Here is a 25,484-nt window from a genome sequence, read left to right as displayed (position 1 = left end):
TGTGACCATGTGTACCACAACAATGAGTTCATTTGTTTGGTGATCCACCGTCTGTAACATTTGTTACAGCTGGAGAATTAAGTGTCTTCTGTCAGATATAAGTGAAATTTGAGAGGATTTTACGCACATGCAGATCACCTTGCCATGACCTCCACGTGCTTGGCACATGCAAAACTATAAACACCTGCTTCTCATTTGTGTGCTCTTTCTTGTTTTTGTGTTCATTATTTCTGCATCTACGTTCATTTTTTTGTTGTGCGAGTGCGGACACACCCACACACACCCACACACACACACACACAGACACACACAAAGTGTGTTTGACACGGCAGTCAGGGGTCTCATTAGTGGGAGCAGAGGAGTCTAGCCTTCTGCTGTCAGGAGTGTGTGTCCCTACCGCTCCTCACAACCGTCTCCTACATGTCATGTCAGACGAGGCTCTGATTCTCTGACGCTGTGCTTTGTGAGGTGAGCTCAGAGACACGCCCGGGCTGAGAGGGAGCGAGACAGGGGGAGACGGAGACAGTGAGACAGAACAAGAGAGAGAGAATAAAAGAGACTGAGGAACAAGAGAGAGAACTTGGGGGGAGAGGGGGGAGAGGGAGAAAATAAAAGCAAAGGAGGTTCTGACATTAGCAGTAATGAGGAACATGGAGGATGGTGCCGAGGGGGACATCATGACATTACTATCTGCAAATCAACCACTGCCTTGTTGCTGCCACAGAGTCACTCTGAGAGGCGTTCAGGGTGGTACAGTACTTTTCAAACCAAGAGTCATTGGCAGCCAGGGACATCAGCCTCTTTGTGCCTCCAACTATACTTTTAGATTTAATAATAAAAATGATAATGATGATAACAGCCACAGCCATAAAGTACTTTCCACACAAAGGAAAATACATTACCAGCACAAAGACTTGTTAAGAACAGCTTGATAAAAGTTTCTCTTTTTACCAGTTACTTTGTTATAACTTCACTTCTGATTTGTTTGTTTTGAGTTTGAGTGTTTATTTTACCATTTATCTGCGTGGCACAACTTACAAGTCATTCCTACTATTCATGAAAATATCAAATGTGTTGGCATGGTCTCTGTTTGGCTTTGAGAGATAATGTGGCAAAGTCCATTTGAACAGTGTGGCTACTTACGACGTTCTTGGAATAAAACGGCTTCTTCTCTCTATTGAAGTTTGTGCTGAAACTCATAATTATTTCCTTATGCTGCTAGTTTGTGAGGTATTGCTGTTTTTCTGCCAGATTAATTACTTGATCACAGTTCAGTGCAGGAGGTGCAAGAGCAAGCATTTTATATGTTTTCCGTTTGACTAGCATGTAATTGGAATGATTGAAAGTGACCTTACAGTGTCTTGTTTTGACAACACGGAGCCACTGCCAAGCTAATAAATAAAACAAGGTTTTAATAGCGTGTTGCTAAATACAGTTGGCTGGTATACACCTGGATCACAGCATCATATTACATTTGAATCAAAGTCTCCTTGTCTTATTGAATAATATTTTATAAGTCATCTCGACTACTTTTGAAACACATCCAATTAAGCTTCAACAAATTCTTTCGTTTCTCCTTCTCAAACATCCCAGCATCTGCTGCCCATCATATCTCCTTACTTAGCATCTGTCTGATGTCACAAGAAGGCAGTAGCAGCATTTTGCCTTTGCTTTCATACTTAAGTAGCGTATGATTCATAAATCCACTCTCTTATTAATTCTCCTCAGCTTGTGTAAATGACCCTCCTGGGTGTATATAAGCTTGATAAACCGAGAAGACATGGATGAAGGGAGAGAGAAGAGAGGGAGAGAGTGAGGAGGGGGAGGGAGGGGTGGAGGCTCGAAGGCTCTTTGAGGAACAGAGTTGTTAGTGCTTTGCCCTCAGGGTGAATGAGAAGTAGCTTTGAGGGCTGTGAGGCCCCAGGGTTGGCTCCCCACCTAAAGGCGTGTTTACCGCCGTGTTGCGCGGCGGCTGTGCTTTTGAAGGATCAGTCTTGAACGCGCCTCTAATTAAAGCTGTCATGGCTGGGTGCCTGCAGGGATAATGTTCTATTATTATAGTCATTTGTTTCAATTAAACGCTGGGTGATTTTACAATAGCAGCCGTGAACCTGTGTGAGTGAGCCATCACTCTAAACAAGATGGCTCCAGTCAAGCAGGGGGTGAGGAGAGGAAAGTCTCAGGACTCACAGAAGCATTGATCACTGTATTTTCAAGCAGGGCAGGACGGGATAGGGGGAGCGTCTGAGAGTCTGATAGTGCTGATTAAAGCAGTCCAGCAGGTGATGTTTCTGTAAAACCCAAACACTAACAGATATCATGCAGCACTGTGGGAGGAAAATGCTCCATCATTAGCAAATACGCTTAATTTTTCATTTACGCTTTTAAGCAACTGAACAGAAAGTGAACTGACTGAGCTTTACAGAAGGTGCTAATTGATAAACTGAAGATTTATTTTGATGGTTATTTTTTTAGATGGTGATAATCAGTTGAAACATTTATTGATTCTTTAGCATGGAGAGACTGGTTTATTATGATGCCAGGGCTATAAAACCTTGCATAGCAATCAAGCCGCTTATTTAAATGATGAAACAGATGCCACTCTGGTATAATCATCATAAGGACGGAGCAAGGTTAGCTGTTTTACTCTCTGCTGGTGTGAATCTCTCCTCTTTCTCCTTGTAGCAGTATAGGGCTCTCTTCTCCCCTTCTCATCTCTGTGCTGGTGGTCAAATCCCCTTAGCTAAATCAAATGGTGCAGGCAATTGGAGCGGCCGTGAAACCATTTCAAAGGTAAGGTCAGCAGGAGCAGGGGAACAATGGCTTTGTGATATTCCATCTCGCACACAATGTGCTACACATAATTGGAAAGCCTTTGTTATTTGACTCCCATTTGACTATGATGTACAAGATGTGAATACAAACACGACAGGCAGAGGAACACGTTCACACTGAGTTTCCTGGCTTTACATCACAGTTTAGGTCTGCCTGGCTGCTCATCACCAGAAAGCAATATCTAACCGTCCTCTTGCTAACTTTGTAGATGGGTTTTAGGTCGTGTGGGTTTTTTTTTCTCTTGCTGTTTCCCTGCTTTTTTCCTCTGTTTTGTCTTTCTGTCTCTGCTCTGTTCTAGTGTCCTCTTTCCTTCCCTCTTACTTTGCCTCCCATGTTTATGAGGGTCTCTGATCTGGGGCTTTAGAACAAACGTCTAAATTGCTGGAGGTCAGGCAGTAGCTATGACAGTACCCAAGAGAACTCAGAGTCCAACTTTATAAATAATCTAAAGATATAAATTTAGGCCACTGTATTGCTCAAGTTGGGAGTTATTGGTTTACAGTTGTGCCACAAAATGCAGAAAGCCGAACGATGATGCTTCAGCGTAGAATAAGACTGTTTGTGATCTACAAAAAAAAAAAAAGCAACATCACAAGCCAAGTCATGCAGGAAGAAGAAAATGTGTATTATAGACCTGTCATCTACGTCAAGAGTCCATGAAAAGTCAGTATGTGTTACATGCTAAAGGCAGAGAGCAGTGACCAATCAAATCCTGTTACTCACCATGCACTCCCTCCTCTTTGTCCAGCTATCCGGATGATACCATTAGGAATTAGCATACAGTACCTATGGCAACCGGCAACCTTTGTCAGATTCTTTCATAATATTTGTACAGCCGTCTGCCGCCCGCTTTATTTAGCTCGGGCTTGATGGCGTTATGCGATAACTTCTTGCTCTTTCTGTCTCGCACAGGTGAAAGCACCAACTAAAAGCACTCATTTTAAGGAATGAGACAGGAATGAGTGTTAGATAGAGATTATCACAGCAGGAGTGTTTTGAGTAATGAGCACTAGTCTTTTAGGTGCTATATTGTATGTAGCTGCTTTTAGTAAATGCAATAAGGAAACACTTTCATACTCAGGAATCGGTTTCTTTGTGCTTTCATTGTCTTTGCTTTTAGAGTGGCAATAGCTAATTTGTTTCTGTATTTTCTGGTGACAAACTGCTCCATTAGTTAGGACAGAACACTCAGCTCTAATGAAATTTTGAGCAAATGCTACGAAATATGAGAGTGAATATAAATAATAGCAGATGACATGTGTGCTTGATTCAAAACGACATCAAGAAATACAGTTAAAAATTTGCTTTGCTTGCTTTGTTTCCATCCCTCTCTGCCAGCTCCACAGTTTTCCCTCCACAAAAATAAGATGAATTCATATTGTCACAATTTAACAACCCTTAAAATAGGAACTTGGATGTAGTTTCATGTAGCCTGAGTGAAGCCTGAGTGACCCGACGCTTTTCTGTTTCTGCTCTTACGAGGCTGACACCCACACCCATGATGCTATGGTGCCTTCCCCCGGTGAACTCTTTTGCACTGCATGTCTTCTTCTTGTTTATATTAAACATGGTGTGGCTCAGATTAAAGGGTGACAATTTTGCCTGGAGGCTGTTGCTATGGAAACGTGTCTATGATAGCCCATTCATGTTTGATTAATTGGTTTTTCAATGCTTCTTGGTTTGTGAGGACCCTTAAAGAGAAAGTCCATGGAAAATGGAAAATTAATGGATTTCTATTTCCTTCTCTTTCCCCTTTCTTCCTGTTTTTTCCCCCTGTCTTACTACTTATTTTGCTCAAGCTATTTCCTCATGTTTTAAGAAGTGTAGTGATGGTGTTTTGAATTATGATTGGAAGTTGGAGATTGCTGTGGATGGGGGAGGTTAAAGCTTGGTTATTTGAAATGCAAAAGAAATGTCTTTGTTCATGGCTGCCTTTTGTGAGCAGCTGCTGAGGCAAACACAGAATCTAATGTCGTGTGAATATTATGAGTTTTCAAAGCAGGCCAGAGCCTCGTACAACATTACTTTGTTGTGCATTTTTATTCCAGCAACCTACTGGGGCCAATTATGATTAGAGAGCAGAGCCTTCATCTCTGAACCTCCACTCGTGTTTATCAAGACCTCATGTGCTCGGGCCTTTTCAATTTGATCTTTTTAGCACTTCACTAATGTGTAATGTATTATTTAACTCATAAATGTTTAAAAGAGCTAACAAATGCTAGTTCATCACTTTCTGATCTGTAAATTGCCAAACATTCCCATTTATGCCTGCATTAAAAGCATCCTTTGGTCCGTGCTCATGTTCTGTCCTGATGAATCTTGAAGAAAAGCTTTTGATGTAGTTATTATTGAATATCTTTTAAGACTACTAAGTAACTTTGTCTGAGTCTGATTCTGTAATCACTTCGAAGGGTGTTCTGCACGTGGGGGTCATTCTCCAGCTGCGAGCGACGTTTTTGTTTCTATTTCTATTTGAAAAAAGGTGTCAATTTATGTGGCAGTAAGTAAGTTTTCTCGTGCACACAGTGAGCACAATGTATCTGCAGGGGGTTGATAGGGTTGTTGAGCAATGCCATTGATGCAACGATTGCTTTGCAAGGTGCTGAGATTTCTGGCTCCTTAAAACTGAATTATAAGAAGCAGGAAATGAAGCCCCCCCCCAAACTGCCAACTAGGCCACAGTGTCTCAAGGACCCTTGAATATCTGCCCTTGTTGTTGCACTTCCTAGAAATATAAGTCAATAGAAATTATGGATTGTACCTTTAATAGAAAGCCCCCTTGAACAATCACATCATTTTAAGTTAAGTGATAATCGTGTGTTACTGAACATGGCTGAAACTTGAAGCAATGAAAAATTTGGCTTCCCCTGGTGATTCAAAACTTTGACTCAAATTGAATGAAAAAAACCTTTTTATCTACGTAACACATGTCCCATGTAGATATATAATCTGCTCCTGTAGTAGTACTATGGGCGGGGCCCTGGGTACTTCTCAAATTCAATGGTGCTTCTAACTTCATATTTACAACCTGTTTTGCCTTATTATGGAACTACAATAACTGGCAGTGCCTCCAATAAGATTTAGGGAAGTATGAAATAAAATAAATGCAAGTTTTTATCCTTGCATCTTTACCTATTTATCCCTTCTTACAGTTTAGACCAACATGAATTAGCATGTTAAAAACTATGACCTAACAGGTGTACTTTAAATGCAGTAAACCCACAAATAAGTATTTATTTAGTCAAGTTATACAATCAATATTAAGTTCACTTAAATAACCAAATAGATTCAAACCATTTCAATATTTATTTTTGCGCATCACATCCATAAGAGGGAAAACCAATGCAACAGGAGACATACTACTTTTATATTATTTCAACATAAACGTTTTCATTTTCAATCAATGATAGAGACATTGTGTACGCAGTTGCGCAGGTCCACGGGTTTTGGAGGACTTTAGTGTTCTGAACAAATGGGAGGAATTTTGGGTACATATTATCTGATCATGGACCCTATTTCCCATGTTGTTTGTGTCCAAGTGATTAATGGAGACAAGAATTTTTGATTTTTTTTCAGTTTTGAAGCAGCAGCAGCCATAAAAACACACGCAATTTAATCCCTACAGAAGTTCGAGCACTGTCAATGTACATCCACTAAAAGTGTTTGTGTTTGCCATTGACACTTATAGTAAGTGTTTGACAACATTATGGAAAGGTCCCCTTCAGAGATACTCTCTTGTGAAAGAGTAAGATCTGTTTTGCTTAACCAGAAAGAGCTGTTATATCGCTCTGGCCAAAGCCACCAGACTCCATTCACAGAAACAGCGATTCTAACGTAAAACACACTTCATTCAAACATGACCCAAACAAAATAAAATTCACCAAAACCTTCTTCTTCTTCCCATTGTTCCAGCAATCATCACTAACTCTGGATTGGTTAAAATAAATTCTTAATTCCCTGATTCGGGAAAGTAGCCATAGAGGTCGGCAAGGGAAACAGCATGTAGAACCGGAATATTATATATATATATATTATATATATCTATCTCAGGAATTATTTTCATATATCATTATGACAGGAGAGACTGCAATATGTAGACAACAGATTTTCCCGTTTAAAGAAAAAAAAACAGTAATTATTGGACAATAGTACTGTCAATCCAGCCGCTGCGGTGGTGCTTACCCTGAATCGAATGCATGGATTTTTTTACAATTCAAATATAAATTAGAATTTAGAATATTTGTTGACAGTCCGACTGTGAGAACACACTCTCTCTCTCACACTCACACACACACACACACACACACTCAAATACCAAAATGTAAACAAGAAAAAAAAAAAACTTGTGAGTCAAGGCCTAGGAGCGTGGAGGCCTAAACACTGCTTCACACAAGCATAAAATACAAATGCACGTGTAATGTAATCAGTACTCACGATTCCCGGAGATATTCAGGGGGGCAACAGGCAACAGGTGGAACGGCGGAGAAAACAGTGGCAAGTAAAGCACCAGATAAAGCAGCAGCGACAATACACCAGCAGGAAGGAAGTCGTTTTCCATAGTGGTCCAAAGGAGCTTTACCAGTCCTCTCTCCCTCTCTTAGTCACAAATGTTCGTCTCCTGAATCAGATAAATCAACTAAACAACAAGTCCATACACTATTTCATGGCAAACTTGCAGTAGCTTGTCGTAATCAACTGCTGAACATGCACAGCTAACAGTGTGAAAGAAAAGCTAATGGCTAGTGCTAACAGCTACTTCCAATTAATTAATTCCAATCACCTCTTTGTTTTTCCACTACAACATTTAGTCACAGCATCACACAGAAACTTGTATTTACCTCTTGTAGATCAAAGAAGTCCCAAACCCGAAGGATAAGTTACTAATGCGCTCATTCAGTATTCCTGTCCACTCCTCAGTGATAGCTCGCTTCTGCCTCCCTCCGACTAGTAGAACCAGCAGCTCACAGCTAAGCCCCACCCCTTTACCTGGGAGTGTAATTAGATTGGCTGCGAGTTTAGGACCTTCCAATGCAAGTAAAGAAAACCAGGATTGACATATTATGCAGCTGACAAGTTAGGTTGTTTGGCTGATTACACTGCTAGCTTATGTACATATCAAACAAACTGTGATAAACCATTGTAGAGATATTTAGATATTTTTAACATATATTTCTAACTTATATTCAACCATATGTAAACGTTTTAACCATATTTAAATGGTTTTAACTTTTTAACATTTTAACATTAAACTGCAGAGCAGTGAGAGTGAACCAAAACAGATGTGGGCCGGAAAACCAAAAGAATGGGCTAAAAAACAGAGAAAAGTTTCTGTGGATCAACCGCTTTGCTCACAAGTTGCTATGTGATCTCTTGTTAAAATAGAAATATTGATTATAGCTGATTTCACTTCTTCTAGTCTTTTGAATTAATAAATCTAATCTGGTGTGGTTGAGGAGCCTATCACAGGGAGCTGTGTTTACTGCTGCTCTCCTCAGGCTCCATCCAGCTACAACTCATTGGAAATCTAGATTTTCTGGCTCTAGTAACTGGAAATGAAACAATCCAAAAAGCTACCAGGCTCAAAATGTGCTATACTCATGTTTCTAGTTAAGAGTGAATGGTATTGGCCTTTAGGGAGCTACGTAAATGTCTTTGTTCTTTCTGAGTGAGCTGTCTAGGTTGTTTTTTTTTTTATTGAGAAATTGGGCATTTTTTGGCTGTTTAGTGAGGTATTTGTTCCCAGTATTCAAAATCTCTCCCTGTATGAATGCCATTTACCAAACAAGTAATAAAGATAAACTTGGCCACAAACCTACAGGTTTGAAAATAGTGCCTGCTACTCTCCTCAGAAAAGACAGTTGGGAGAGAAAAGAGAAGTTTTCTAACCACCAGCCTCAGTTGGGACCTGTAAGAGGGTTTTTTGTCTGTCTCGTTCCTTCCAACAGACATATTTCCCTCATTACAACATCTAAAACAAAACGTTATTTTTTGCTTCTTTTTTTTTGTCCAATGCACATTTTTCTCAAATTTGAAAATGTCCTCTCCACTTCTACGTCTTTGCATATTTGGCTAATTGGCATACTTTTATCACTTTGAGTAGAGGAGAAGATAGTAAAGCTGGTGTTCTTCTCTCACCCCAGATGCAGGAGATGGCTTTGCACCACCACCAACAGCAACACCATCACCAGCACCCAGACGGCTCTCATTATGACCCCGCCCGTAACCACCCCCTGATAAACAGCTCACCTCCGATACTGCCCAACCCCATGAGCGCACTGACTCAGCTAAACCCTCAGGTCAGCCGGAGTGCACTGCCTCATGGTTCCCCCTCACCTCCCGGAAGTAAATCGGCCACACCCTCCCCCTCAAGCTCCAATCAGGAAGAGGAGACTGATCCTCATTTGAAGGTACTGATGTGGCAACGCTTCTCTGGCTTGTAGTAGTGGAGAAGGAGGCGAGGGCTTGGCAGTGCTTCTCAGAGATGGTTCACGCTAACTGTAGACTTTAAAAAGGAATTCAGGGGTAGCCATGCTTGTGCTTTTTATTTGGCTGGCTGGAAAACTCATATGGTTGCAAGATTTTGCTGCTGAGGGGAACAGAAGCCATGGTTTTGTTTTTCCCATTTGTGTATGTAATGGTGTGGTGTCACATGTGAAAAGAACGCTGATATTGAATCATTTGGTCATGATTGAATTCAAGAGTAGAAACTGTTTTATTTTGTTTTAATTCGTTCAAATGTTCCTTTTTGCTTTATTCTGAGCAGCACATTTCCTGTCTGTGTTCTTGAAAAAGTGAAGAAACCTCCTTTATTTACAGACGTGTGTAAGATGCTGTTTTAATGGGTTGATCATCAACAACGCAGACACAAGGTGTTGGCGATCCCATCTAATTTTGTCACCGGGGTTATTTACAGTCTGGTTTGAAACCTACCGCTCCTTCATTTAAAATCAGTCATTCATTTAAATGAGAAGAGCAGGACTCTTGTTTACATTCATTTGGTTTATGTAAATCGGTAAAACTGCCTTCATAAATTGCCCACCAACCAACGTCTCAGTGGATTTGCTTCGTTTCTGTCAGGGGAATGTGAATGAGTGTATAATTGAATTTGCCACCTCCACAGTGTTTCAGATTCATCGTGTATTTAAATGCTAGCTTGCAGTGATACAGTATAACAAGAAGGGAATTCTTTAGTTAAAGAACATATATTTCCCTGCCTATACATCTCTGCTGTGCTCCTCACTGTGTGTGTGTGTGTGTGTGTGAAAAAAAAATGATTACCACCTCTCCTATCAGTAAGTAATTCCATTTGCTCTCTCCAATTCATTCTGAGACCACATCAAAGCCAGAGCAGATACAGCAGGCGATTTGAAATTCCTTTCAGCCCCAGCATGAAAAGCCAGAATTTATGACTTTCTGAACAACTGAAAAATAAAGATTTGAAAAGGTTTGTTAAATTCGACGAACAGATGTTATTTTTTGATGAAGTAAGGCAGAAAAACATGCTGTCAACCAGTGCCTGTGTCAAAGTGCTGCTGTCCGTGAAACATTGCAGCAATACTCAAACGCTGACGATGCACGTATTGAGCAAAGGGCTGGAATTATGGGTTTAATGAAGTTTACATGTTTCACCTGCACCCACTGTTCTAAGCATTCATCAGACATGCAATCATTCACCCCAGCTGAATTGGTAGGCCTCGTTTCTGCAGTGTCAATAAGCTGCTTTGTGTTTTGTGTGTTTTTGATGGTCTTCCAGATCACGGGCGAGAAGCGGCCGTCTTCAGAGATGATGAAGCCCAAGCCCAAGCCCCAAAAAAAGAAGAAGAAGAAGGATCCCAACGAGCCCACAAAGCCTGTGTCAGCCTACGCCTTGTTCTTCAGAGACACCCAGGCAGCCATTAAAGGACAGAATCCCAACGCCACCTTTGGAGACGTATCCAAGATAGTCGCCTCCATGTGGGACGGACTGGGAGAGGAGCAGAAACAGGTATGTTAACACTGTACACTCAGAGGATGGAGATTTTATATAACATTTCTTCCTTTTAAAAATGAAAAGTTGGATTTATTTTAAGTTGTCTGTGGCTCAGGAGGCAGAGCAGGTTGTCCACCGATCACCTCCCCCTGTCTGCAAGACACTGAAGCCCAAATTGCTCCCGACGGTCAGGCCAGCACCTTGCATGGTAGCTTGCTGCAATCGGTGTGCGAATGTGTGAATGAGAGGCAAATTGTAAAGCGGTTTGGATAAAAGTGCTGTATAAATGCAGCCATTTCACCATTTAGCTGCTTTCAGGTGTTGATTACAGTATGATACTACCTTTCAATTAAGATACTTAACTGCACTTGGAAGAGCAAGAGATGACTAGCCACCAGTCGAATGATGAGAGTACATATTCAAATGTTAGTTACTAGCCTGAAATCAGTGTAAAATCGCTCTATTTTTAGGTCATTGTTATGCAAATTCAAAAGCCAGGTTCACCACACATATTGTACATTTTGCAGACGATTCACAGCTACCTGAGAGTCTCTCTGTTGCAGCACACTGTTCAAACTGAGACTCTGATTTTATCAATGTATCTGTTTCATGCAGCTGCAAAGATTTAAGAAGAAAGCTTGCTGCTCTGATATTGCTTGTCACAATATTATGTCCCTCTGCCAAGCTAATACACAGTAGCTGCCTGGCAGGGGCCAATTAGAAAGTGTTAACTGAATCTGCAGCCAAGTTAAGTCGTTTATTAAAGTATTTACATATCAGCAAAGGAGCATACATCATATGGCATATTACATTATCTCCAGAACATACTGTAAATTAATTCCAAAAAAAGCCACAAAATAAAAACAGAATGCAATCATTTGGGAACAAACTGTGTTTACTGACAAAGGTTTTACAAAGGGTTCCTGAGCCCATGTATTAATCTCCTTTATATAATCATGTGTTCACAAAGTAGTGAACCTCGCTCCATCCCTGCTGGTGAACGACTGAGCCTTTGAAGACACCCCTTTCCCAATCCCAATACCCAATCATGATACTATCACCTGTTACCAATCAACCTGTTTACCTGTGGAATGTTCCAAACAGGTGTTTTTGGAGCTTTTTGTTGCTCCTGTGCCAACTTGTGTGAAACGTGTTGCTGCATCAAATTCAGAATAAGCAGATATTTGCAAAAATCAATGAAGGTGATGAGGGAAAACATTTGGTTTTTGTACTGTTTTCAATTGAGAATGTGTCAAAAAGGATTAGCAAGTTATCATATTCAGCATCCCAACTGTTTTGGAATCTGGTAGTCTACCCAGAAAAAGTATGATGGAGCTTTCAATTTCAAAAGGGTATTGTTTTTTTTTTTCTATTTGCTTGTTCTCTGCTAACAACGCACAAGAATATGTATTGCAAGAAGAGATGGTGCAGCGTGGGAAAATTAAGATTTTTGCTCTGAAATGACATTATTGTCATTCTCTCCACAATAACAACTTGCATGACAGCGAAGCATATAAAACACTTCCTTTATGAAGTGACAGTCACGGATCTCATGCTTTTTATTTGTGAATTCGACATGCACTGAATCAACTGGTAGAAATCTATTATAATCCTGCCTTAATGCAGTGAAAATCATACATTGGAAGAGAGTGAAACATTTTCTACCATCAGTACCATAGATGTATTTCCCAGAATATTTTCAGGAGTCAATTTAATTTTATTACAGCCTGACCTGTGCATATGGAACTGCATTAACATTTACTGCAGTTTAGAGCTGTTTTCTATCCAGCACATTTTCTATTTCATTTTAGCATTCCAGACCAACAGACAAAGTCAAAGGGGGTTTCTGTGTGTTTGTGGTAACAAATGATGGTGTGAAATGAATGGAAAACGAGACAGTCTGATGATCATGCGCAGACTCATATTTTTTAGAATATCCAGTCAGGGTGCAGCCTATTGGGTGTCAAATAAAAGCACCTGTCTCCATGACAAAGTGCAGCCCATTCTCCTCAGCCCCAGCCACCGTCGACCAGACCCCATCTAGCATGTGTGTGTTTTTCTCCCACCAAACCTACTTTATACGCTGGACTTTGGAGGCCGTCTGTCCCTTTTATTTGCAGTTAATTTTTGCCGCCTTCACCGGGGCTCTTCACCATGAATCTTCATTTCGCCGCTGACACCCTTGAATGTGAATTCCTCATTTCCTGTCCTTTTATTTATATCTGTTGCCTGGTGATTTGATCATGCTGGGAATACAAGATTAGCAATTGCCTTGTCCTTGGTTTTGCCTCAAGGACATCTGCTCCTGAAATGTTATTGTTTGTGCTTCTTAACCCTTTGTGTCCTGGCTTTTTTTCACCTTAGATTTTGCTCTCTCTCTCTCTCTCTCTCTCTCTCTCTCTCTCTCTCTCTGTCTCTCTCTCTCTCTCTTTCCTCCTAAACGCATTTGTCCTTCACAGCATTACCTGGGAACACAGACGAAACTGGCAAAAGGGCAATTCCACCATTAAAAATCCACCCGTTTATTGTGCCGCTCCACGGCTAATTTTTTGATTTGTTTGTGCATTCATGTGTTTAATCAAACGCGTCACCTCGCAAGACACATAATTAACTTGAGGTAATGATGTCATTATGGAATGAAATGTAGTACCCTGTCTGGGCAATAGCACAGTGATTGCTCTAATTATTCTCTGTGACTAGCACTGTCACTTATTCCAGCACAACAAATGGATAGACTTGTTAACTGTGTATTTACAGAGTGTAACCAATTCAGCTGCTGCGTGTTAATACTCCAAAGATGTTAATATTTCTGTCTTTGGTTTTTTATAATAGCACATGCACTGTGTCCACATCTGCTGACCAGTAATGCTCCAGTGAAATGCATTTAAAATGACAACTTTCCATACCATAAGTTTCTCCCTGCTCTCTATCTGCTGATGTATGTGCTGTTCTGCCTGTTCCTTTTCTTTTTTTTTTTTCCAACATCGGCTGTCACGTCATCCCTATAGGACCGATGAGGTGTGTTCTATAATGTCACAGTCAGACCCTCTGGAGCCATGCAGGAGAACCAGAATGTAAACACAACCCTTCCCCTACACACAGCTTTGTTTGAACTAGAATGTGGCCCCTGTTTCCAATTACCTACAGAACTTCTCAAACACACCATGCAGCCGAATTCACATAAATGCACGGAGGGCAGCGTGTTTTATCGCTCTATTTTATTGAAGAAACGATCAGAAGTTCCATTGTTGTGATTTGTGTTCTTTCAGTGAATCTTTTTTGAGCTTCAGTGTGCATTTTCCCCGCTTTGCTCGCATTGTTGTGTATTCTCCAGTGCCGCCCTTGAGTTCAGTTCAGAAGAACAAAGTGTTGTTTTTTTTAAATTCATGTTTATGTTCACATTTTCTTTTTTATTAAGATGTTTTCGAACGCCTGCACGCCATACAGTGGTTTTTTAATTCCCGAAGGCCTTTGATTTATAGTGCGAGATCAATGCGTTATTTGGGCTGCGTTATTCCTCAAGGTGACTACATGTTAAAGCTGCCCCAGAAACACAAAAGAACATTTTTCTGGTTTTGTTATTTAAGATAAAGATCAATTTTCCGTTTTTTTACAGCAGCGGGGAGGAACAGTGATAATGGAGTTGGGTGGGAGGGAGGAGAGACCTTAGCTTTATTTAATTGAGTCTGCTGTGTTGCAGTTGTGTATCAGTGAAAGGTCAGAGATAGAAGCAAAAGAACACTGTCACTTTGTTTAAACGACATGTTTTGATATTAAACTTCTTCTGTAGGCTGAGTTTTAGCATCTATCCAAAGATATCATCTATATTTTCATCGGTTTTCTGCCTCTTTGTCTACCTTTCGCATGCACTTTTCCTGTTGCTTTCTTTTTTAATTTGTATCTCGGCGCCCTCTCCTCTCTGCCGCTACCTTTCACCACCATCTCTCCACTTTCTCGACTTCCCAGTTGTTTTCTCCTCCTCCTCCTCCTCCTCCTCGTCCTCATCCTCCTCCCACCAGTCCCTCGGTCTTTCGGTCGTCGGGGTAATCACTCCCTTCAGTGTCAGCAGGGTGCGGAGTTATTGTCTCCTGTAATTAACTGGTTATCAAACAAGAACATTTCATTAAGGTACAATTAGGGGCTAATTCAGGCGGGACACCTCTGTGTCAGGATTACGATGGAGGCATATGCTCTCCCCTTGCAGCTTTGTTATTTTTAATTCATACTGACCTGCAGCCTCTGACGGCTTCAATTGCTAATGAATCCACTCACTTTGGAATAATTAGACGTCCTTAGGCATGGTAATTTATTTAAAAGTATCCGTCGTTGCGCGAATCATTAGCTGTGTTAAATTAATTTGAAATTAAAGCTGCTGGGAGTAGTTTGGGGTTCATTAAAGAGGCAGCCATGGCTCTATCAATATTTAAGGGGTGAGGGGTAAGGTTGTCACTTCTTTTCTCTTTTTTTTTTTTTTTTTTACAAGAACTGTAATTCATAATGAAGATTATCAGTTTTTATTATGATTACAGATACAGATATGATTATCTATAGTTGGATCTTGTATCTTGGAGTTCCCAATTCAATGCCAAAATACCTGAATGTATATCATGGAAGGAAAATAATAGTAATATTGTAAATAAGGATGAGTGAGAGGATAAACATCAGCTGTTTGAGCAAGAGATTGTATCCGTCTTCATCCCAGTTTGTTTGCTGTTCTGTGTGTATGTCTGTTTGTTTATCGACTGTGTTAGCAGCTGCCAGCATATGTGCATTTGGCAACACATGAATGCTTAATGGTTATTCTACCCCACCTCTTTGAAAGAAATGACCCCGTCCACGGAGCCACACACAGTCTCTGACTGAGGATCAGTAATTACCCACTGCATTCACACACACACACACAAACACGCATTCTCCTTCATATTGAAATGCTCCACAGAGGAGCTGAGATCTGAGTCTTCCTCATCGATTTAAGGGTGGACTTTTGGCAACTTGTTTTCCCTGCATCAAAAAGGCAATGGCAGCTAAAAAGAGCCTGTGAGTGACATGTGGTGACATTAACTCGAATTCCCCGTCTTAACGCATCATTTGAGGTTCATTCGGGAGGCTTGAGATTGCCTCTTTGCTAATGCTGTTTTGAATTCTTTTATTTTTTATTTTTTTTCCTCGTCTGAATGATTTGCTGGGACATCAGCTCTGATTAAGAGATGAGCAACAGCCTGAATAGAGGAAGAGGCTGAAGTAGTACAGAAAATGACAAACAGCTTCTTGCTCCTTATTTAGCAGCATAATATTTCAAACTCCATTTTCACGCTATTGCGCACGAGCTTTCTCTGCGTTTTCGCTCTGGACGGCTTGAAGGAATAAATGCTTGAAATGCAGCAACATCATGCAGATGGTCGAATCTCCTCCACTTGATAACTGAGCTATGAATGCATTTGATATGTTTTTCATCACGGAGCGCACTGCCGGGTCACACAATCACACCAGGACTCCCAAAATCTCATCCACATCAGTCAGTGTGGACCACAGGCTCATTTTAGCCTTTGGCATCACCTTGTAATCAATCGTTGTTGTTGTTGTGTTTGCTCCTGCAGAGCTACAAGAGGAAAACAGAGGCTGCTAAGAAGGAGTACCTGAAAGCTTTGGCCGCCTACAGAGCCAGTCTGGTTTCCAAGGTAACCACGGGGGTCACGTCTTTGATATACATGGGTCAGCGGCGATAGAAGGGATGATAAATTAGACAGAATTCCTCTCACTCTTATTCCAGGGAAAGGGTCCACTTGCTGCATGGAGGGGTTAGTATATTTGTGTGTGTGTGTGGGTGTGTGTGTTTGTGTGTGTGCTCAGAGGAGAACAGTGAAAATTAGGCCTCAAACACACCCGATTTGCAACCTGGGGAGAAATGAAAAGTAGCAGTTCACTGTACTGTGTGAGTGTGCGTTGATATATATGTGTGTGTGTGTGTGTGTGTGTGTGTGTGTGCGTGTGTGTGTGTGTGTGTGTGTGTGTGTGTGCGTGCATGCTCATCAGTGTGCACATGTAAAAAGTAGAAGTGGACATTACCTATCATTTGCTGTCCTCCTGGTGTTTCTGTCCTCCCTGATGGGCCGCTAATGTGTTGGCTGAGGTTTGCTCACACCTCCTGCTCTCTTCTTGCTGCAGGTTACTCCAGCTTAGCCCAGAACATTAACACCTTTTTACCCGTGTTTGCACAGAAACCACACCTGCATTGTAAAAGTTCCATTTTTAAAAAAAAAGCTGTCCTTACATTTGCAAAGCTCATACAGTCGTTATCACAGCGCAGGAGTGTTTCAATCTGTTTGGCGCACTGCATCTCATTTCAGCGTTTCTGCATTGTTTTCGAAAAACACAACTCTAAATTGCATTAGCATATACCAAGCTCCTCCTCTTCCCCCTCCCTCGCCCCCGTCCCCTTCCTCCCCTCCGCTCAGCGCCGCACTTCCTCTCATGCTCATGGGCCGAAAACAAGCACCTTGATTAAGGCATGAATAGTTAATTCATCAGCCTCTTCACTGTGGCATACTTTCAACTAAAAAGACTGTTCTCATCTCTTGTCTTTGGTGCAATTAGACATTCATGTCAGAGCTCCTATACAGAGGCTTGATTGATACTATATGTTGGTAGATTGCCAGTCAAAAAACTGACTGACAAAAATAAACCTGCGAACCCCCCCCCCCCCCCCCCCCCCCCCCCCCCCCCCCCCCCCCCCCCCCCCCCCCCCACCCCCCCCCCCCCCCCCACTCATTCAGGACCAGCCAATCTGAATGCAGGGCTGAATCCCATGATTCAACACGACTCTCTTTTTTAATTATCAATGAAGGAGTCTTTTCAAAGTGAATTGGGGTGGGTGGAATTGGAGGTAATTGGAGGATCATTTGAAGGATTCACATCTCCAGCGTGCACCTGTTGCCTTTTTGTTTTGTGACGCACGCCGGTTTGTTTGGGAGAAGATGAAAAAAAGTTTGATTGCCTCCCACTGGATGTCATGGCGCTTCTCCTGTGTTCACTTCAGCCCAAAAACTCCGAGCGCGAAATGTGATTTAAAAAGTCAAATTAAAAAAGTCACGCTATGTTGTAAATTTAGCAGATTTCATGATTTCATAAATGTTTCAATCCTCATAAACTCTCATTTAACACATATACTGCACTGTTCATATACTTCCTCTGATGAATATGGAAGAATTTTACTGCAATACATTCTGAAACTTCCCCTTAAAATAAAATGCGCTCCAACAAATCACACCCATCCTCACACCCTTTCCCTCTCCCCTCACACCATTTCTTCAGCATTTCATTTTCCACTTGACCCTGCAAATGTATCTGTCCCTCTCTTTTATCCGTCCCTCCATCCCGTCCCATTGATTATTTCAGGGGTTCAGGGGGATGGATGTGAGCCATTACTAAATAGCAGACCAGCACACATCACTCCAGCCAGCCTGACAGTTAATGAGAAACACTGGATGTATTTCATACACACACCACCTCATGAAAGAAAGGGAGACAGAAAGACCTGCAGAATAAATGTGTGTGTCAGGTCTCACAGCATCCTCAGCGGTTTGTGTGGAATACATAAATAAAGAGAAGAGGAACAGACTAGTGACCACGAGCAGCATTAGCCACAATGGCTAAACATACGACAAGTACATAAGGTAATGAGTGTCGTAGAATTGGCACGCACTGTTTCAACGCTGCCATTTACAACCACATTTGCACGTCAAATAAAAGTTGCATGGAAGAGGAGCTTTTCGCCCCTTTTCACTTTTCATTTACTCCATGAAATTATTTAAATAATTGCCTTTGAATTTGAATTTGCACGTACCAGCTGTTCCTTTTCTTTTGCTACACTGACATATTGTTTTGAAAAATTCCCCTGAGAGGGTAATCTCTGTGGAAATGGGGAGGTGCAAAGAATTATGGGACAGTTTTATCACTTAGCAGCCATCATGCTCATATCTGTCTCAAACTATATTTGCATGCTAAAATTGCACATTGTATAATTTCCATACTATTAATATGTATCAGAAGGAAGTGACACATGGTGCAATGCTGATCATGCTTTTTGTTTACAGATTGTTAAATATTCAAGTCCAACCCATTACATAAACCTTTCAGCAAGGTATTAATATTTCACTGAGGGCTTGATTCATCCTTAAAAGATACATATTATAACTTATTTTTGGAGCCTTGGCTTCTATCATTTCTATTGGTTATGATAACATTGTACTCATCAAGGAAATTGCTGAGGTCTGGGAACGTGGCAACATCAATAAAGTTAGACAGGGCAAGAAACATAGTTGTAAACAAGCCAACAGCTTTGCCAGATTGTCTGAACCACTTTATTTGGAGGTAAAACTGCAAGTGAGCACACAAAAATCCCTCATTGCACAATGAAAACGATGTTTGCACACACTGTCAAAGTAACAAACTGGAAACTGAAATGTCCTTCTCCTTCCTCCTCCCCTCCAGACATATAATGATCCCGTGGAGACAAAAAGTGCCCAAACAAGTCAGGCTTCTCCACATATGATGCCAGCCAACCCGCCCCTGTACAGTGTGCCACCTCCCCCCCAGCCGTCGTCGCCCTACCTGGGGCCCGGGGCCTTCCCTCTCACCGACCTGCAGAGCTACGCAGGACACGCCCCTCGCCACACACTGTCGCAGACGCTCAGCCAATCGCAGATGCTGCCCAGCATTAGTGCCTCTCCCCCTTCCTCCTTCCAGATCAGCCCGCCCCTTCACCCCCACCAGCAGCTCTCCCTGCACCAGAGCTCGCTCCTCAACCAGCCTATCCGCATGCAGCAGGTCCAGTCCCAGCCAATCATCTCTCACCAGATGGGGCTGCAGGCCTCTCTTCACTCCCCACCTCCTGGACAGCAGGTATAGTAACAAACTGAGAGCTGCTGTGGGACAGTTTCTACTTTACGACGGCTTTATACGCTTTATCTTCTGTTCTTCTGTTCTGCAGGGTTTTTCCCACCTTCAGTCAGAGTATCAGAAGAGCATTGGGGGTTCCCAGTCTCCAGGAGCCCCTGGCCCTGGTCCAGGCCCTGGAGTGGCTCAGAGCCACGACTGGGACAGTGAATACTGCAATCGGGAGTGTGGCAACCACTGCAGGTCAGTGGAGACAGAGGAGACCGCTTTTTTCACAAAAATACTGCAACACGTCAAATCATATTGTTTGAAATGGAGACAAATGAATTGAATTCAACCTAATGCACATTTTTTCTTGTTGTTCGATATATGAACTAAAAGCAAAAAAAAACATGTTGAAAAAAAGCACAAAGTACCGACATTATGTGACGCCATTGTTATCGAATATGCCAGTTGATGCGGTCTAATTCAAGTCCAAAACAGGGACCACCTTAGCAATAAGCATATATATTCATGTCGGACGTCTCTCCCACTGCTTTCGCAATATAAGTGTTGAAAATTGTCAGCTCCATTTCAGCGAGACAGAGGAGACAGCTGGAGAGGTAATGGTGAGATAATAGAGCTTGTCATGTGTTTGTCAGACAGCAGTAAAAAACAGATGTTGCGAACACAAGTTTTCACTGTTATTGCTTGGCAGGCTGTGCAGTCCTGCAGCCCTGGCAGATATTCTGAGTCTATAGTGCTGAAGTCCTATAAAATGTTTGGTTTATTTGCATGGTTTGGTCAGAGCAAGGGAGAAGCTGAGGGAATGGGTGTTTCGGCTTAAACTGGGGCCATCAGGGAATGAAAATGCGCATTACAGGAAAATATACCTCCTTCTTTCTGTTGTTTTGTATTTCATCCTTCCTTTTTTCTTTACCGCTCTAACCTGTTTTTGTTTTCTCTCTCTCTCCAGTGGCAGCATGATTGGCAGGGACAAGCCACTCTACCTCACCTGAAACTGAAGATCATGCCCTGTCGACAAATACGACACCGAGGAGTCTACTCTCACCCACCCACCACCCCCCCGTCCCCCACACCCCGACCCCCGCAGCCTCCCTCCGATGCACACACTCGCATACAGCTCACACTCGACATACAGTACAATTACATGCATACACAAACAAACACCATCACCGCCACCACCTTTTTTTGGTCAATGTAATTATTATTTCTCTGTTTCTAGAAGAACTTGTGACCAGAGTTTTTTTTTGACTAGATGACTGCTGTCTGTACCACTTAATGTATTAGCAGTCCTCTTGCTGTTTAAAATTTGCCAAGCACTTATGAAGCCCCCCCTCTCCCCTCTCCCACCCCCACCCTCCTCCCTGAGTTGTGTTTTCTATGCCCTCCCCGACGCAGGCCGGGCTGTAGAGCACTCATCTTCTGTGTCACCATCAAAGTCCCCTCAGGGACCCCATCCAGCTTTAATTAGAATGAGAAGAAAAAAAATACTCTTCCTCTTCTTCTTCTTTAATCATTTTAATTTTCTTTTGTGTTTTTTTTCTCCCCTTTTTTGTTGTTGTTGTTGTTGCTGTTTTATTTATTTCTGGCTTGCAAAACTGTTCCTTTTTTTTATTTTTTATTTTGTTAGCCAATAAGCGTTGGGCCCTGTACTGTAGAAAAATATTAACTTCTAGTAGGTTCAGTGCAGGCTTAGATGTTACGGTAGCTTTGCTTAAGGGCCTGCAAATTAATACAAAAAGCTCGGGTCGGGAAGAGAAGCAAAACAAAAAGAATCTTTTTTTAATATTAAAGACCTGTTGAGGTCTACTGAGCTGTCACAGTGTGATTGTAAATATCACTTTTATGGGATCAAATTGGGAATTGGAAGTCCAGATAGATTTGTTTCTTCTTTAATATTACATGTAAGTCATTTTGTGTCTGTGTGTGTGTGTGTGTGTGTGTGTGTGTGTGTGTGTGTGTGTGTGTGTGTGTGTCTGGACGTTAGAATGTATCTCATTCATGACGTGTGCAGTTGGGTGTGCATGTGTGTATGCGCACGGACACACACTTGTGTGCAAGAGTGTTTCAGTGTTCGAGCGTCGGGTCTTTCTCGTGAATTTTAACAGCCTTGTGCAGCTGGATTTCAGAGGAGTATTTCACACTCTCGTTCTTGCATTAAATCTGTGCTCACTGGTGTGTTTTTTCCAATAAAGTTCAATCTAAAACTGAATACACAATATGTGTCCTGCAGATCATTAAATGGAAAGAGCCAGGTGAGAGATAGAGAGGAAAGAGATGGAAAGAGAGAAAGAAAAGCTGTGAGATAAAATGAGTTATAATGTTGCAGGTGGAAAAAAAAATAGCCTCAAAACGCCCCCCATCCCCCTTCTTTTCTTATTTTGTCTCACCATAATGTCGATCCTGTCTCCTCGACATGCAGAAGTGAAGTAATGAAATATGTGAATGGAGCCATCGCATCCACATTACAGTGATTTTTATAAGTTTCGAGTTGGTGTTTGATTGTGTTGATCTCATCTTTTTAACTTTTTGTGTGATTAACAGAAATGCATTTTGCTGACAAAGACATCTGTATTTATCTCTTTACTGTAGCATAATTTCAGTTGTTTTTTTTTGTTGTTACGGAACTATAACATTTTAAGTTGTGTAAAAAAAAAAACTAAAAAAAAACCTGCCAATTGTAGTTATTTTATTTGTAAAGCCAGTAATGATAAATATTTTAAATGGTTATCAATATATTGTTTTTGCTAGTTGCCCATCAGCCATTTGACAGGTTTTCTTATTTATGAGAGAAATTAGATCACTTTTTGCTTCTTACAATAGAGGTGTATTTTTATTCTTATTTTATTGTTTTTTTTCCCCTCTGGTTTGATAAAATGATGATGACCACAACAATGATTTTTTTCTTTATTTTTTACATTTTGGGTGCTGCTCCTTTTTTTCCTTGCCAGCAGCATCTGTTTGTGTCACAATGCTTCTTTTATTTCAAACCTGCATAATAAAAAAAAAAAAGTTGAAAAGTGATCACGCCTGATGCCTGTTAATTTTACTTTTGGTCTCTTTTGGTCCCCTCCTCTAATGAGCTGATCGCACCTTTTTCTTTTCTTTCCCGTAAAGACATAATAATTGCCGCTTTAAAGATCCACCAACACCCACATCTTACTGTACCTTACAGTGCATTTGCACTTAAGAGGGTCGCATTTGTATCCTATATTTATATTTAGCTCAGGGCTCCAATGGCATTAGCTAATTAGCTATGGATGCGGTGCACACCAGCCAGCGTGTATACTGCCAGTAAACTATCTTAACAAACAAGGGAGCAGATGCGAGAAGACGTTTGCTTTGCTTGTGAAAGTGGTGCATCGTAGGCGTCTAGTGTGAGATAAAGAGAACAGAGAAATGCAATGTGCACACAAACTCAGGCAACCGTCCAAGTACTGATTTTACCCCAATTGCACACAAGTCTTCTTAGAGACTTTCTGAGAGAGAGAAGGAGAGATTGAAATGGAACTGTCACGATCCCTCCATTCAATGTTTAATTCATTTTGCGTCTGCCTGCCGTCTCTTCCTCAATACTATTGAATTGCCAAATAGATCATTATTGGACAATTGGAAAACCTGCCACTTTGTGATATGACACACATTATATGAAAATCACAGTCATACATTCTTAATGCAATGCCAGATAAAAGAGGTTTTGGGTGCAGCCACACAGCCCCGTCTCTCTGCCTTTTGTGACATTCAGTCATGTGTTTGTGTGAATATCTGCTTTTGTGTTTGTCTTCTTCTCGTCTGTGTTCGGGTGTTGCCTCTCCTCTAGCTGTAGGTACGTTTGTGCATACGTGCAAACGGTATTCCCTTTCTTCTTTCTCATTTTAGACATTTTCCTTTACGACACATTCTCTCTGCCATCCGTAGACGTGCTGGCAGTCAACGTCTGTCGTAATACTGTAGTAAATACTGCAAGAAGACAGTATCAATCTGACACTTCTGTCAGCGCCCTTAATCCCATCCCTTGACTGGGAGTCAAAGTCATGAGGCCAAGAGAATGAAAAGCTGCAATTTATGGTGGAGGGTGCCATTGAGAAGAGGTGAGCACAGCGGTCTTGTTGGTTTCCATAGATTTGAAAAGACCACTGCAGCAACAAAATGGATGACATCAGTAACAGCGGGCTGGTTAACAAAGACGAGGTCAGTGCCGTATCCATCTAGAGGAGGGCAAAATAAAAGTGACACAAATCACTACAAGCTCACTGTTCAATACTGAGGCAAAAGCGTGAATCATTTCATTGAAAGAGTCTTTGCATGTGATTCTGATGTATTTCATGTTTCTGACATTAATCCAGGTTAATTCATGAGCCCAGCTAGTACAGTCCTTTAAAACTTGCCTCGATTAAATCAAATTGGAATTCGGCCATCCATCCATAGGCCATAACCCAGATGAGACATTTAATCCCTCCATCGAATTCTGGATCCACCAGGGGTCTCCTCCCTGTTGGGTGTGAACCTGGAAAACCTCCAAAGGAGGCATCCAGAAGGCATCCTGATCAGATGCCTGATCCACCTCAACTGGCTTATTCCGACGTGATGGAGCAGCGGCTCTACTCCGAGCTTCTTCTGGACGTCCAGGATCTTCATCCTTTCTCTAAGGCTGAGCTCAGCCACCCTGCAGAGGAAACTCATTTCAGCCCCTCGTATCCACTGATCTTGTTCTTTCGGTCACTACCCACAGGTCATGCCCACAGGTGAGGGTCGGGACGTAGATCGACTGGTGAATTAAAAGGTTTGCCTTCCAGCTCAGCTCCCTCTTCACCACAACGGTCCAGGAGAATGCCTGCAATCCTGCATCTGTCCATCTCATGCTACATTTTACCCTCAATCAAAAAGATCCTCAGATATGTGAACTCCTTCACTTGGAGGACACTCAGCAGGAGGATTTTCCAGCAGAGAACCGTGGTCTCGCTCATCCCAGCTGCTTCAAACCCGGCTGCATCCCACCCCAGTGCCTGCTGGAGGTCAAGGTCTGACGAAGCCAACAGAACCACATCGTCTGCAAACAGCAGAGTTGCTGGTCGGAGGTCCCCAAACCGGACATCCTCCTCATTCCGGATCCTGTCCATGAACATCACAAACAGGTCTGGTGACAAGGAGCACTGATCAAAATGGAGTTTAAATGATTATTCACCAGTGTTTCCTTTTGAGTTTGATATGGTCTTCAAGCTACACATAAAAAGACACATTTTCTTCTTTCTGTTGGGATCAGTCCTCGAGGCTTTGGGCTTCTAACCAAATAATTTTCTTGAGGTTTAATTAATGATGAAACAAATGTACAGTCTCCTAAAAATCAAATATATTCAGACTCAACGGCTCAGAAAAGTTCTACTAAATGTTTTTCATTGTTGGAAACTGTGTGCATGGTTGCCAGCCCATTTATTTACATACAGCAGCATTTATTTATGTATGCAAGTGATTATTAAAAATACAACCATGCACGTACAAGAGGCTGAGCATGTTTGCAGATGATGAACATGAGGTCAACCTCAGCGTGTGTGGTGTTCGTTTGTGGAGTCGTGCAGCCAACAGTGGAAAATTTTCATCACTGACAGGCCTGTAAATTCCACCGTCAAAACACTTTTATTTTCTTAAAAATGTACGTTCGCTGCCTGTTCTCACTGGCTTTCATGTAAGCGTGAATATAAATATGGTCAATCTGACCACATGAGACAAGCAGCTAGCTGGAGCTCCTCTCTCCTTTGAGTTTAAACCGACGCAGGTGAGACGG

General features: G+C 41.7%; 1 protein-coding gene across 4 annotated transcripts in view; it reads left to right on the top strand.

The window, feature by feature from the left end:
- Positions 1 to 22,634, top strand: part of tox2 (TOX high mobility group box family member 2) — a 113,120-nt gene extending 90,486 nt beyond the window's left edge. For 2 of the 4 annotated variants that reach the window (XM_041958415.1, XM_041958399.1), the window contains exons 5-10: positions 8,976 to 9,242; positions 10,577 to 10,819; positions 16,402 to 16,482; positions 19,295 to 19,705; positions 19,794 to 19,942; positions 20,655 to 22,634. In XM_041958415.1, coding sequence (XP_041814349.1) covers positions 8,976 to 9,242; positions 10,577 to 10,819; positions 16,402 to 16,482; positions 19,295 to 19,705; positions 19,794 to 19,942; positions 20,655 to 20,697 — 1,194 coding nt within the window. In that variant the 3' untranslated portion in view covers positions 20,698 to 22,634. The remainder of the gene's footprint in view (positions 1 to 8,975; positions 9,243 to 10,576; positions 10,820 to 16,401; positions 16,483 to 19,294; positions 19,706 to 19,793; positions 19,943 to 20,654) is intronic. The other 2 variants (XM_041958407.1, XM_041958423.1) reach the window with 2 other exon arrangements.
- The last annotated feature ends 2,850 nt before the right edge of the window (positions 22,635 to 25,484 follow it).

This window comes from Chelmon rostratus, chromosome 2, assembly GCF_017976325.1.
Source record: "Chelmon rostratus isolate fCheRos1 chromosome 2, fCheRos1.pri, whole genome shotgun sequence".
Lineage (NCBI taxonomy): Eukaryota > Metazoa > Chordata > Actinopteri > Chaetodontiformes > Chaetodontidae > Chelmon > Chelmon rostratus.
This window is presented reverse-complemented; position numbering and strand designations above follow the sequence as displayed.